Source organism: Trifolium pratense, linkage group LG7 (genome assembly GCF_020283565.1).
Source record: "Trifolium pratense cultivar HEN17-A07 linkage group LG7, ARS_RC_1.1, whole genome shotgun sequence".
Classification (NCBI taxonomy): domain Eukaryota; kingdom Viridiplantae; phylum Streptophyta; class Magnoliopsida; order Fabales; family Fabaceae; genus Trifolium; species Trifolium pratense.
Window position 1 is genome coordinate 38,473,368 of NC_060065.1, and position 13,948 is coordinate 38,487,315.

At 34.7% G+C, this 13,948-nt stretch overlaps 1 protein-coding gene across 3 annotated transcripts in view; it reads right to left on the reverse strand.

Annotated features, from left to right (window-relative positions):
• The window catches only part of LOC123893865 (nuclear-pore anchor), a 32,880-nt gene that overhangs the window by 7,154 nt on the left and 11,778 nt on the right, over positions 1-13,948 (reverse strand). For 2 of the 3 annotated variants that reach the window (XM_045943684.1, XM_045943683.1), the window contains exons 15-34: positions 13,613-13,753; positions 13,423-13,527; positions 13,215-13,328; positions 12,905-12,983; positions 12,010-12,062; positions 11,257-11,330; positions 10,256-10,358; positions 10,038-10,172; positions 9,838-9,936; positions 9,724-9,765; positions 9,585-9,638; positions 4,638-4,817; positions 4,453-4,500; positions 3,753-3,803; positions 2,754-2,837; positions 2,594-2,668; positions 1,828-2,012; positions 1,648-1,750; positions 960-1,076; positions 160-252 (exon numbers count right to left, since the gene is read on the reverse strand). In XM_045943684.1, coding sequence (XP_045799640.1) covers positions 160-252; positions 960-1,076; positions 1,648-1,750; positions 1,828-2,012; positions 2,594-2,668; positions 2,754-2,837; positions 3,753-3,803; positions 4,453-4,500; positions 4,638-4,817; positions 9,585-9,638; positions 9,724-9,765; positions 9,838-9,936; positions 10,038-10,172; positions 10,256-10,358; positions 11,257-11,330; positions 12,010-12,062; positions 12,905-12,983; positions 13,215-13,328; positions 13,423-13,527; positions 13,613-13,753 — 1,935 coding nt within the window. The remainder of the gene's footprint in view (positions 1-159; positions 253-959; positions 1,077-1,647; positions 1,751-1,827; positions 2,013-2,593; positions 2,669-2,753; positions 2,838-3,752; positions 3,804-4,452; positions 4,501-4,637; positions 4,818-9,584; positions 9,639-9,723; positions 9,766-9,837; positions 9,937-10,037; positions 10,173-10,255; positions 10,359-11,256; positions 11,331-12,009; positions 12,063-12,904; positions 12,984-13,214; positions 13,329-13,422; positions 13,528-13,612; positions 13,754-13,948) is intronic. The other variant, XM_045943685.1, reaches the window with a different exon arrangement.

Consider the following 13,948-nt stretch of genomic DNA (forward strand, 5'->3'; position numbering starts at 1 on the left):
TTTATATTATTCCGTAGTAAATTCAAATAAACGACAATCTTCATGTTTATGTCCTGTTTCTTTTCCCTCTCCATACACACAATTTCATGCAAACGAAAAACAAGAATCTTTCTGAATTAAAGCACATAAAAAACGGTCAAATAGGATAATCTTAAAAACCTGTTCGTTGATTTCATTGTATTTCTTCTCAGCATCATACTTAGACTTCTCAAGTCTCGCCTTCTCCTCTTCCGACTTAGCCTTTAGTTCATTCTGGTAACACAATATATATGTGTTGAATTAGGATTACAACAAAGAGAGAAACCAATAAATAATGTCGTATTACAGCACAAATGACTTCGGAGTATATATGAAGTGCAATTAGCACTATCAGAAGCACAGCTTAAAATCTAAAACAGGGACAGTATGGAGTTTGAATTCAAGTGACCATTAAAATACAATAAATTCACAATGAAAACATTTTGAGATAAAAAAAATTGGGGAAGGAGGAAATTATATTAATTAAAGTGGAGATTTGAAGTTTGTTTCTTGAGGTTACAAAGTCAAACTCTTGCCACTGAGCTGACAGCAGGTAGACAATCACAATGAAAAAAATGTTTGATACAAAAGATAATGTTTCATTATATTGTCACATCGTCAATTGATGCAAACCAGAATGACGAAAAAGCAATTAACAGAGAATATTGGTCAAACACTTCATGGAGAACAGTCACTGATATTTATGATACAGATTTTTTTTTTAAAACTGCATGAAATCCAAGGATTAACGACGCAGACAATATGCTATGATAGTTTGATCAGTACACCAAAATAGCTTAAGAAAACCAGTAAACATACACAAGACTCAAAAACCACAATGAAGTTTTGAAATAAACAGAGAGAAACAATTAATATGCATTGTCCTTACAAATTGAGAATGAAACAGATAACTGAAATATTAAATGATGAGGAAATCGTACATTTTCAATTTTCTGAGCATCAGCTAATTTACGTAATTTAGATGCCTCCTCCTGCAGTGAAGCTAGCATTTCAGATGTTTTAGTCAACTCCTGAATAGTCTCTGACTGGAGAATAACCTGAAAAATACAAATCATCAAAGATTAGAAGCAAGGAAAAGAACGAAAGTTTTAGGAAGATGCAACTTTTGTCTCCAAAACTAGTCTTATTGGATAATGAACAAATTAGCCACTGCAGCAGAAAGAAATCATCGAATATGAATTAAGATGCTGTTCAGTTTTTTCACTATTTTCATTTCCAGATAAGAAAAAGATAAGGTCTATAAGAAAACAAGGCAAAGAAAAGAAACTTCTAAATAACAAATCGGTGCAGATTCCAATGCAAAGATCTATAAGAAAAACAATGTTAATGAACACATTATTAGAAAAACAATGTTAATGACTGATGATAGCCAATGCAAAGATCTATAAGAAAAACAATGTTAATGAAAACAGCTAATCCAGATTGTAAAGTAACCGTGGAAAATTACATTTAAAAATGACAACAAAAGCCAAAGTAAGAAGGTTTAATATTTTCCAACTACCTGAATTCAGATATTAGTCACAATTAAAAAAATCACAAAAGCCAATAAATCATGTAATCAAACAAACAACTCATGTATGCTATATAAATAAACAACTGTGTTCTAACTTGTCTTTCGTAATTCGTTTGAGCTGAACGCCATTTCTGATGTTCCTTGTCCAGGTGTTCTTTTAATCCAGATATCTGAATTTCCATCTCTGAAATTTGAGAACTGCATGCAGAAAATGTAAGTTCCATTTAACCAAAGAAGCGGTAAATGTTACAATGCACTACAAAGATACAACATACGTTTTCGATAAAATTTCTTCTTTGAGATTTGTTAGCTCAGCCAAAGCAGATGTCAGAGCCTCTTCCTTTCCAGCAGTTGCAGATACCACTGCTTCTGATATCAAACTAGATTCTTTTTCAAGCTCTGAAACCTTCTCTCTAAGTGAATGCACTTCAGCTTCTAGAGATTTCTTTGTATTGTCAACCTAAATGTGTTAACAATGATTGATTACAAACAAAATATATTTAGTGGGAACCCACTTGGGTTGGTGTATTGGTATTGGCTTGGGACCTGGGAGTGTGCTCCTCTTGAGGTCTGAGGTTTGATTCCCTCTGGTGCCAATTTGAGTGGGCTAATTTAGCTTCTTCAAAAAAAATATATATTTAGTGGGTTAAATTACACTTTTAGTCCCTCTAGTTTGGACTGTGTAATTTAGGTGGCTTAAGTTTTTTCAAGCTTAATGTCCCTCTATTTTAAATGTTTAGCAAATATAGTCCTATTATCATGATGGATATGAGATATAAATTAAGGTTTTTTTAAACAGATTGGACGAATTTGAGTATGAATATTTGGAAGAGATGGAGAAGACATCAATTGAAAAGTAGAGGGACTAAATTTGATCTAAAACGTTTTAGGAGCCAACTTCACTAGCAATAGTAGACAGACTAAAAATAAAATTAAGCCTATTTATTTTTATTTTTTAATTTTGGTATTCAATTAAGCCTATTTACAACAATAACAAATGGCATTTAAAATAGCTTTCAAAATTCAAGCATGCCAAAATACCTCTATCTTGTAGTCCTCATGTGCATTTTCTATTTGTTTCAATGCATCTTCATTCACCTCAGCGATGCTCTTATACTTCAATGTAAAATGTAAACAGGCGGTTAGTTTATTTATTTAAAAATTAAAAATCAAATATAAAAGAAAATAATATAATAATAACCTGCATCATGTGCGCTTTGTTAGCATGCACTTCTTCTTTCAGTTTCTCAATCTCTTCTTTTGCTGTTTGCAATTCAGCAACAACCTAGAGCAGGTTAAGAAAATAAATGTCAAACAGAAATACAACACAAGTCTAAAAACAGCAAATTCGTAGGAAATCACCAATGCATTGTAGAATAACTTCAACATAGAAAAGGAAAACGTAGGTGACCTTCGAAGTTTAGTCCTTATCCTGCACTCAGTTTTGGTCCCTACTGTTAAGACAATGTGAATTTTTGAATGATTTTTTCACAGGTATGTTTAGAACATCATAAAAAGTTCCTCCAGAACAAAAGGAGCTCAAAATTTAATTTCTAGGTCCTGATTTTCATTACTTTTATCTTGACCTTTTGCCATTTAAATAAACTTTATATTATATTTTAAACATGCCTATAAAACATCATTCAAAAATTTAAGAGTTTAATGATAATTAAACAAATTTAGATCTAGTAAGGACAAAAACTATGTGCTAGAAAAAATTTATAAGGACTAAACTTTGAATCTCCCCACTTTATAGGGACCAAAAACATATTTAACCCTTCTTTTATATATTCCTGGCAATTTTTTTAATAACCGAAATTTATAACTCAGATAACCGGATAGTAAATTCTTCAGTTTAGATTTTATAATATTAATGGTTTTAACTGCTTCATCCTAGATAGAAAAACCAAACATTATCATATGTGATATGTCAATCATTTTAGCTAGCAGAAAAACTAATGTTTTGTCCAAATTAAGTTATCTTAATTTGTAGGTATTAATGTTTTGTCCAAATACAATATACACACAAATACATATAAAATTCACAAATAAACGGAAGAGGGTTCACCCCAGTAATAAAAACAAATCCCTTTTCTAGTGCACTTTAATAAACTAAAAATACTGGTTTATTTTATAAAATGTAGAACAAGCAAATGCATAGCAATAGGGGTGAAATCAAGTTATAAAAATGTACACCCACCTCATCTCTAGATACAGTGGAAGGTCCATTCACTGCATCCATATTGACAAGCTACATTCAGTAATACAAGGTGTTAGAATCAACAGAAAAAATAATATAATAGCAGGAAAGAGACTATAGACAAATTCACTAAAACACCAATTAATAAAGAACACAGCACATATCAAGGATCTATCTGTAATGAACAATATACTTTACAAAAGGAGTATCATGTAGATATTACAAGAAGTTGAGAGAAAAGAGACACAGATCTGAAGTTTATATTACGTATGAATCATAATGTGTACACATGGTATTTTTATAGCAGTGAGGGTTAACATAACCTAGTATGTTGCAACTGACTACCTTAACAGCAGGGCCAACAGACTGAAGTTACAAAGAAAGCTCTTATTAGTAGTAAGGATTTCTTTAAGATGATTCTAGAAATGAATGAAATATGACCGGATAGATACTCAACCAGTTCATTAAGTTACACTTGCAGAAAAGAAAAATATCAATACTCCTCAAGCTTTTCATTCAATTTCTATAGTTTACAAGAGGTTTTCAATTTCTATCACAAATAATAATTTTTTTCATTTACTTAAACAAAGGGAACTTGAAAAAAACAAAATGATCCAAAACATTTGAACATGAGAAACATGGTATAATAATAATAATAATAATAATAATAATAATAATAATAATAATAATAAAAACAAACCTTCCCATCTGCAGAATCCATTTGTTTCTGAAGACTTGAGAGTTTTGCCTGTACATAAAAGACCAGTGATTTTCATTAGAACTGAACAATTAATAATAATAAATAATAATAATAATAATAATTTAATAATAATAATAGTAATAATAATATGTAAAGCCCACAAAAAAGAGCAACCAAAAAGATACCTCAGCCACAGCAGCCCTAGATTCTGCAGACGCAAGTGCACCCAGTGCATTAGTTAACTCTTTGCCCATATCCTCAACCTGTCTCAGAGAATTTTTCATGGTCTGGTCCCGATCAAGCGCAAGTCTCCGCACATTTTCTCTCTCTTCCTGTAACTCTTTCTTGGCCTCAGCCCATTCCCTCTGATACAGGACGATAGCAGTAACAAAAATCATTAAGAAATGCTGAATATGCACTCTAGAAGCATAAGTTCAACAACAGGAAAGAATATAGGACACATGACTTGACCTCTAAGTCTCTTTTCATATGTTTTTGTTGGAAAATATTTAGTTTCCTAGTTTGTTATTTCTAGGAGATTCTAAGCTTATCTATTATTTCCTTTTATGTTTGTACTCTTCCTATTTAAACCAGCCTTGAGCTGAGGAATAATACACAACAGTATTTACTTATTATTTTCTACATGGTATCGAGAGCTCCCGATTTTGGGGGTCTCGCTTCCGCAAAACCCTAGCCGCCGTCGTGTTTACAATCTGACCACGACGACTGATTTTGTGTGCGGCACTGTTCACACGTGGTACTGTTCACGCGCCACTGTTCATTTAAAATACTGTTCATCGGAGGCACTGTTCATACGTACTGTTCACGAGTACTGTTCACCGGCGTTACTTTTCTTTGCTGCTTCCGGTACTCCTTGGCTAAGATTATTAATTATGACGTTTTTTTATTCTCGACGACGATCATCCACTTTCAAATACCGTCGTGAATGCAAATATTGTCATCGTTTGGGACATACTATTTTTCAATGTTGGAAATTACATGGTCTTCCGCGACCTTCAAATCAGAAGAACAAAGGTGGAGGTGAGGGTCATACATTCCAAGCCAGTAATTCTGATCAAGAGCATCAGTCTTCTTCAATTCAGCTTTCATTCACGATGGAACAACTAGACAGACTGTACAAAATTCTTGAATCTAACACTCTTTCTGGCTCTGTTGCCCCCAAAGGTACTTCTGCCCTTTTTAGTGTCAGTCCCAGTCGTGCTTGGATAGTAGATTCGGGTGCAAGTGATCACATGACTGGTGATTCTACTCTGTTTTCTTCTTATAGTCCATGTGCAGGTAACCATAAAATAAAAATTGCGGATGGATCCTTTTCAGCCATTGCGGGTAAAGGTTCGGTTGTGTTGTCTCCAAGTCTAACCCTTAAAGATGTTCTTCATGTCCCAAATCTATCTTGTAGTCTCATGTCTGTCAGTAAATTAGCCCAAGATAGAAATTGTCAAACTAATTTTTTCCGTACTCATTGTGTTTTTCAGGATTTGAACTCGGGGAAGATGATTGGTAGTGCTAAGGAGAGTGGAGGACTCTACTACTTCGACATTGAACCTGAATCACAACTACCTTCCAAACCAATAAGTTCATGCTTTGAATCTTTTTTAGTTTTGAATAATAATAATGATGATGTTATGTTATGGCATTCACGATTAGGTCATCCTAGTTTTCCTTATTTAAAACACTTATTTCCTGAGTTATTTCGTAATAAGGATTTATCTTTGTTTAAATGTGAAGCATGTGAATTTGCAAAACATCATCGTTCTCATTTTCCATTACAGCCCTACAAACCATCAAAACCTTTTTCTGTTATTCACAGTGATGTTTGGGGCCCTAACCGAACGAGTACACTTTCTCATAAAAAATGGTTTATCACATTTATAGATGATCACTCAAGAGTTAGTTGGGTGTACTTGTTAAAAGGGAAATCTGACGTTTGTCAGGCCGTAAAAGATTTTGTTAAAATGGTGCAAAATCAATTTCAAACAAATATTCAAGTATTTAGAAGTGATAACGGCAAAGAATATTTTAACACAATGTTGAGTGATTTTTTTCGTGAAAATGGAATTGTGCATCAAAGTTCATGTCCTAACACTCCCCAACAAAATGGAGTTGCAGAAAGAAAAAATAGGCACTTGTTGGAGGTGGCTAGAGCTTTACTTTTCGCAAGTAAAGTACCAAATTATTTGTGGGATGAAGCAGTTTTAACTGCTGCATACTTAATTAACAGAGTGCCCTCCAAAGTTCTTAATTTTAAAACTCCAATTCATATTTTCAAAGAATGTTTTCCTAATGATCGTGTTTCAAACGATTTGACCTTAAAAATCTTTGGTTGCACTGCATTTGTTCATGAACATAAGAATATTAGCAAACTCGAACCGCGTGCTATAAAATGTGTTTTTGTTGGGTATTCTCCAACCCAGAAGGGATATAAATGTTTTGATCCAAAAAACCAGAAAATGTTTGTCACCATGGATGTTACATTCTTTGAAAACAAACCTTTTTTTGACACGCATCTTCAGGGGGGAAATTTAAATGAAGATTCGTCTCAAATTGAGGACATGAGTTTTTTTAACTCGTTTCAAACTGAGGACATGAGTTTTTTTAATAATTTATCTTTGCCGGTATCACAAAGTTCTAAGACTTACACTTCTGCACCAACGAAAAATGGCCATGATTTTTTATCTAATCCTACTCCTGTTATGAGTAGTGAGCTTGGTGAATCCGAGCCTACATTTTCTCATGAAGAAAACAATGAGAATCTTGAAAACATTGATAATGATGATCTAATTGAAATGCCACAAAATAATGAGTCATATAAAGATAATACGTTTGAAGCAGGAAACAAGACTTGGAAAGGAAAGGTTTTTGTGAGAAAGAATCACAAAGAAAGTGATGAGTCCACATCTCAACACTGTCATGAATCTGAACTGGGGGATGATCAACTTCCTAAAAAAAGAAAAGGTAAGTCTATCTCTGTTTCTGAGAGTCGTATTTTGTATCCTGATATCGATGATCCTGTGGCTGTTAGAAAACCTGTTAGATCTTGCACTAAATACCCATTGTCCAATTTTATATCATATTCAAATTTGTCTTCATCTTTTTCTGCCTTTACCTCAAAATTGTCTAGTGTAGAGATTCCAAAAAATGTACAGCTTGCTCTAGAAGTTCCAAAGTGGAGGGAAGCTGTACTTGAGGAGATGAAAGCTCTTGAAAAGAACAAAACCTGGAGTGTTATGACACTACCGGATGGCAAGAAGACGGTTGGATGCAAATGGGTGTTTACTGTGAAGTATAATTCAGATGGGTCAATCGAAAGGTACAAGGCTCGATTGGTGGCTAAGGGTTTTACTCAAACCTATGGTATAGACTACTCAGAGACTTTTGCTCCTGTTGCAAAATTGAACACTGTCAGAATTCTCTTGTCTCTTGCTGCTAACTTAGATTGGCCCCTACATCAGTTGGATGTTAAGAATGCTTTTCTCAATGGTGATTTAGAAGAAGAAGTATATATGGACATTCCTCCTGGCTTTGAAGACAAGTTTGGATCAAATGTATGCAAGCTAAATAAGTCTTTGTATGGATTAAAGCAGTCTCCTAGAGCTTGGTTTGAAAAGTTCACTTATTCCATGAAGAAACAAGGATACATTCAAGGACAAGCTGACCACACCTTGTTCACAAAGTTCTCCCAAGATGGAAAAATTGCTGTCCTAATTGTTTATGTTGATGATATCGTCCTTACTGGAGATGATATAGTTGAAATGGCAAGAGTAAAGGAGAAATTAGCATTAGACTTTGAAATCAAGGACTTGGGATCCATGAGATATTTTCTTGGTATGGAGGTTGCTCGATCAAAAGATGGTATTGTAGTTTCCCAGCAAAAATACATTCTAGATTTATTGAAAGAAACAGGAATGAGTGGATGTCGACCAGCAGATACTCCCATGGATCCTAATGCAAAACTTTGGGAAGAAGGTAGTGTTCCTGTTGATACTGGAAGGTACCAGAGATTGGTTGGGAAACTGATTTATTTGTCACACACTAGACCTGACATTGCTTTCTCGGTTAGTGTAGTAAGTCAGTTTATGCATTCTCCTTTTGAGGAACATCTTGAGGCAGTCTATAGGATACTGCGATATTTGAAAGCAAATCCCGGAAAGGGATTATTTTTTAAGAAGACTAATGAAAGAAATGTGTCTATCTTTACCGATGCTGATTGGGCAGGTTCAGTCACTGACAGAAGATCAACCTCCGGATATTGTACCTATGTTTGGGGTAATCTTGTGACATGGAGGAGCAAGAAACAAGGAGTTGTAGCAAGAAGTAATGCAGAAGCTGAGTTTAGAGCTATGGCTCAAGGTATTTGTGAAGGATTATGGATCCACAGAGTCCTAGAAGAGCTTAAGATGAAAATTGAGCTTCCATTGAAATTATACTCTGACAGTAAAGCCGCTATTAGCATAGCTCATAACCCAGTTCAACATGACAGAACCAAGCATATTGAGATCGATCGACATTTCATAAAAGAGAAGTTAGATGCCGGAATCATATGTCTACCTTTTGTAACTTCGAGTCAGCAAACTGCAGATATCTTGACCAAAAGCTTAGCAAGACCCACCTTTGAGCATTTGATCGGCAAGTTGGGCATGATAGATATCTATGCACCAACTTGAGGGGGGGTGTTGGAAAATATTTAGTTTCCTAGTTTGTTATTTCTAGGAGATTCTAAGCTTATCTATTATTTCCTTTTATGTTTGTACTCTTCCTATTTAAACCAGCCTTGAGCTGAGGAATAATACACAACAGTATTTACTTATTATTTTCTACAGTTTTTATTCTACTAGTTTCTCTGAGCCTTATCTCCCTTTCAAACCTTCATAAGCTCTATATGTACTCCCCGCATGACAATTTAGATCTACTACTATTTTCTCGTATTGATATTTCCTAAATTAAAACTTCTACATCTTCCCAATGTTTAACTTTATAACGTTCTTCAAACAATACATGAGGTGCATAAGCACTAATTACAGTAAAGGTGTTTTGTTCCTTTCTTACAATTCTTTAGGAAAATATATAATTCACCAGTTAATGGAGTGCTCATGAGAAAGAAGAAAAACCACCTCCAATTGCTTTGTATGTTCTTCTTGTTTTACCCTTTCAGCAACTCTTGCTTCCTAGAAATTAGAAAACAAATAGAACATTCATACAGAAATTATTGATGAAATAATAAAGTAGCACACATTGACAAGAATAATATACCTCTCGAACTTCTTCAGCACTTTGTATGGTACCCAACGTACCCTACAATGGAAAGAGTAAGAATATGCAAAACTTGTGAAATATAAAAAGTATTGAATACTGAATAATCCTGACCTGCAAGCGATACACCCTCTCAGATAAATTGCGAACCTCATCAGATGCTCTCTTTTCGGCATTTGATAAGACTTCCTTTTCACTCTTTAATGCCGACAACTGATATAACAGCAAATGAGTTCATTAAGAAAAAGATACAATTCAGTTCAAAGTTCTCAAAAACTTAGATAGAAAATATTTCACTTCAATAAAATCCCAACCTCCATAGAAAGTTTCCGAGAAAACTCCTCAGCAGCATTCAATGACTCTGAACTCTCCCGTAATTTCCGTTGGTAGTCGACAACTAGCTGAGAAAACTCCACATTTCTTGCTAAAATGCCTTTTGCTTCAGCATTCTATATTCCCATAAAAAACTCAAAAATAAGTACATTACAAGCATGCAAGAGCAAACCATTAGATATTACGGAGAAGTAATTGCCTGGTGTTCAAATTCCTTCATAAAGCTATCAAGCTGCTCTCTGACAAATTTTGCTTCTATTGCAATTTTGTCACGTTCTGATCGTAATACAATAATCTCACTCCTGAAAATACACAAATGTTTAGCCTAAGAAATTAGCTATGAAGCTAAAAAGAAAGCAAGCGGAATCATTAATAAAATACGAACAATGTAAATGAAGAGAAGAGGGAGTAGGGTGTTATAGTCTGACAAAGGCACAAAACAAAATTCTAACATGCAATAAGTGAAGACGGTCAGAAATTTTAAAACATTGTTGCATCAACTATGAGAGATATATCATATATGTAATGTAGAGCTGGAGGCTTAACCAGTTCAGTTATTTTAGTTGAACTGTTACAGCATGGGTACTTGGGAAGCTGTTTTAATAATTTCTCTCTATATACTATATATACATTACTATTCAATGTATCAAAAGTAATACTCAATGAAAATCAGTTATTGTTTATGAACACCATTAACCGAAAAGAGGAATAATGGTGCAAAAATAGTAGTTGCGGCATGTGAAATCAGGCAACTCACTATACAACTACACTATGTTGTCAATAGCAGTTGTAGCGGCTGCGATAGGCGCGTATCGGAAAATATGAGCCAGCCGCTGCTTCAGAGCATGGTGGAGTGGTGCTATGTGGTTTTGTAGGGTTCAGTTAGGCGCAACTCCCAATTCTAAGATGGTGTCAGAGCCTCTCCAAGATCCGTTGGGCCACCTGCTATCAGGTTTCCACTATCAAGCCACCCTCCATTTATATCCACGCACCAAGCCCAATAGTGTTGGGCGTGAGGGGTGTGTTAATGAAGTCCCACATCGGATGTGAGATGGCATGTGTATGGGTTTATAAAGTAGAGGCAATCCTCACCTTACAAGCCAGTTTTGTAGGGTTGAGTTAGAGCCAACTCCCAATTCTAAGATAAACGATAGCAATTTTTCGTCAAAAAAATAAACCATCGCAATTTAGTAACCTTACCTAGACTTTGCTAAATCATCCTCAAGACATCTTACACGCTCTGCAGCTTTTTCAAGAGACTTCTTAGAAACCTCCTATAATAATGAAAAAAATAATAAAATAAAAATATACTCCCCTAAAACAAGATACATACCATGAAGCCAACGTAAAACAATTAACACAAATAAAACAATTGCACACATTCTTAACAATTAATTGAAGTTCTTTGTTTCTGATATTCAAACCAAATATAAAGCAAATATGTTTTAACCCCCAAGGCTAAGCATATAAAATAAATACATGTGATTTCTTAAATGCAATAATTATATCCAAGCTCTTCCTCATCATCATGTTCGCTTTCTTTCCAACTAAACTCATTTTTTCTGTATCCTCCTTTTCTGTCTCTATGTTTTATGTCTGCCTCTGGGAGATCATAGAGAGGGTGAAACAAAGGGAGGAGGGAACTGCACAGAGAGGGTCTTTGAAATCACACAAAGGACCGTTGAATGAATGTTGAATGAATACAGAAGCACACCATTTAGGGTTTAGGAGGGCGGAAACAAAGGATTTTGGCGGAAATAAGAAGAAATCACCGAACTTGAGAACACTATTTGGCCACTACTTAGAGTCTCTTCTCAGGTACAAGACAACTGAAGGGGTTGCTACGAGTGATACTGGATACAAGGTGCATATTATTTATAAACCATTCATAAGATTTCACCTAATAAATTAAACTTGTATAATTGTATCCAACTGTCCTAACGGTATCTTTACCTGTGAACTTTCATTTGAAGTATTCATGTTGTTTCTTCCAACTTCTGCAGCAACTGAAAAATAAAGAATCAATATAAGGTAATGTGCCATTAATCTATGATCTAGACCTTTCTAACAATAATGAACTAAAAAGTGATGAAGCTAATTAACAATTATTTTACAAATGTAAAAAGTTTGTTTACAATACATTATCACATTTGATGCAAATTGGTAATTTTCACAAAATAACAGCAATACTTTATGTGCACATACACAACCAATATACTACCTCAGTCCTCCTTCCTAAATATAGAACTCCACTGAGGAAATAAAGAAAGTTGGCAGCAGAATTAATATGGTTAATTAAGATAGTATTTATTGTTAATTGCAGAAAAAGATGTAATGTATTTAGGGGTGTTAGTGAAGAAATAACTGAAATGGTTGAAAAATCAAATGGGGTCCTATAAAAAGGGACAAAGAAAATTCTGAAATGGGACTTATATTTAGGGATGAAGGTAGTAACAAGTAAAGAAACCTAAAACAACATAATTATATTATAGATATCTCCAAATCATAAAGGCAATAATAAGGACTTAATAGGAGGTTAAAAATTGTAACCAAACTATCCTATATATAGTACCCTCTCCGTTTTTTTAGATGTAATTTAAAGGTTATTTTATAGATATCAAGGAAATCAATAAATTGTTACTTTTGATAGAGTTATTTGCGGATCAAAGGCTTTGCCCCATGTTTGCATTTACTATGGTGAAACCTGTATTACCTTTGACCATTTATTGAAAAAACAATACAAAGAGGGGGGGGGGGGGGGGGGGGGGGGGGGGGGGGGGGGGGGGGGGGGGGGGGGGGGGGGTGAACAGATTTAGAGTCAGAGGCACCAAATAAATATTCATGCGACCTGCAAGAGCTTCTGAAGAATGGGTGTGAGATAAATGAAGACTATGCTCCTCCTCATACAACCTCTTATACATTGAAACCTACAAGAAGTAGTTGAAAGTAAAAATTCAGAGGCATGAATAATGAGAATAAGTAAGAATACTACAAAACAAGTGGGCCATAATAAATTGGAGGATTTAGTTTCGTAAGGGTTCTATCAGTCTTGTGTTTTGATCGCACCAGAGCCTGCAGGATCCTCTCTTTCAAACAAAACCCCAATTAGGAGGGAACCTTCCACTGTTGCTAAAATAAAAAATACTATAAATGCTTACAGAAGTATGAAGCGATTCAATCATCTGCCCTTGCTCTTCCGCTCTCTGCAGAACAACCGCAACTTTAGAAGCAGCTTCTTCAGTATGTTTTTTGAGTTCCATTTCAAGCTTTTCCTACAATTCAATTGTATATAATGAACATCATATAATCTAGGTGCTTTTATGTTCTGCAGCATAAAAATGGCAAAAAAATTATCTCCCAACAAACCTTGAATTCCACCTCCTGATTTTCAAGCTGTCCAGAGAGACTGCGTACAAGGCTTCTGAGTTGGACATTCTGCTCAACTAGTCCGTTAATGTCCTTGAAGGTTAACTGCATCCCAAATTGAATTGAATACTTGTAAGAATGAGATGAAGAAATTCAAAAACTACGATAAAAATAAATCCAAACAACTTACAAGGTGCTCTGATATGACACCGTCAGCTTCAGAATTTGTACTTGTTCTTAAAGAAGTATTGGTTACATTAACGTTGATATTATTACCAAATGACCCACAACGAACTTGGATGTCTTGGCATTCTTTCAAAAGTATTGTCACCTGTACGAAAGTTTGTCAATGAACCAACCCAGAAGCTGTGATAATAAAAATCATGACATTTACACTACAATGCAAACAAACTTAAATGATGGCCATTCAGAGACAACGTTTTTGCTACAAGAAATTACATCTTAATAAACTAGAACTAAACCTTCTAAAGCAAGAACCTGAAAAACAACATTATCATTTGGTTGA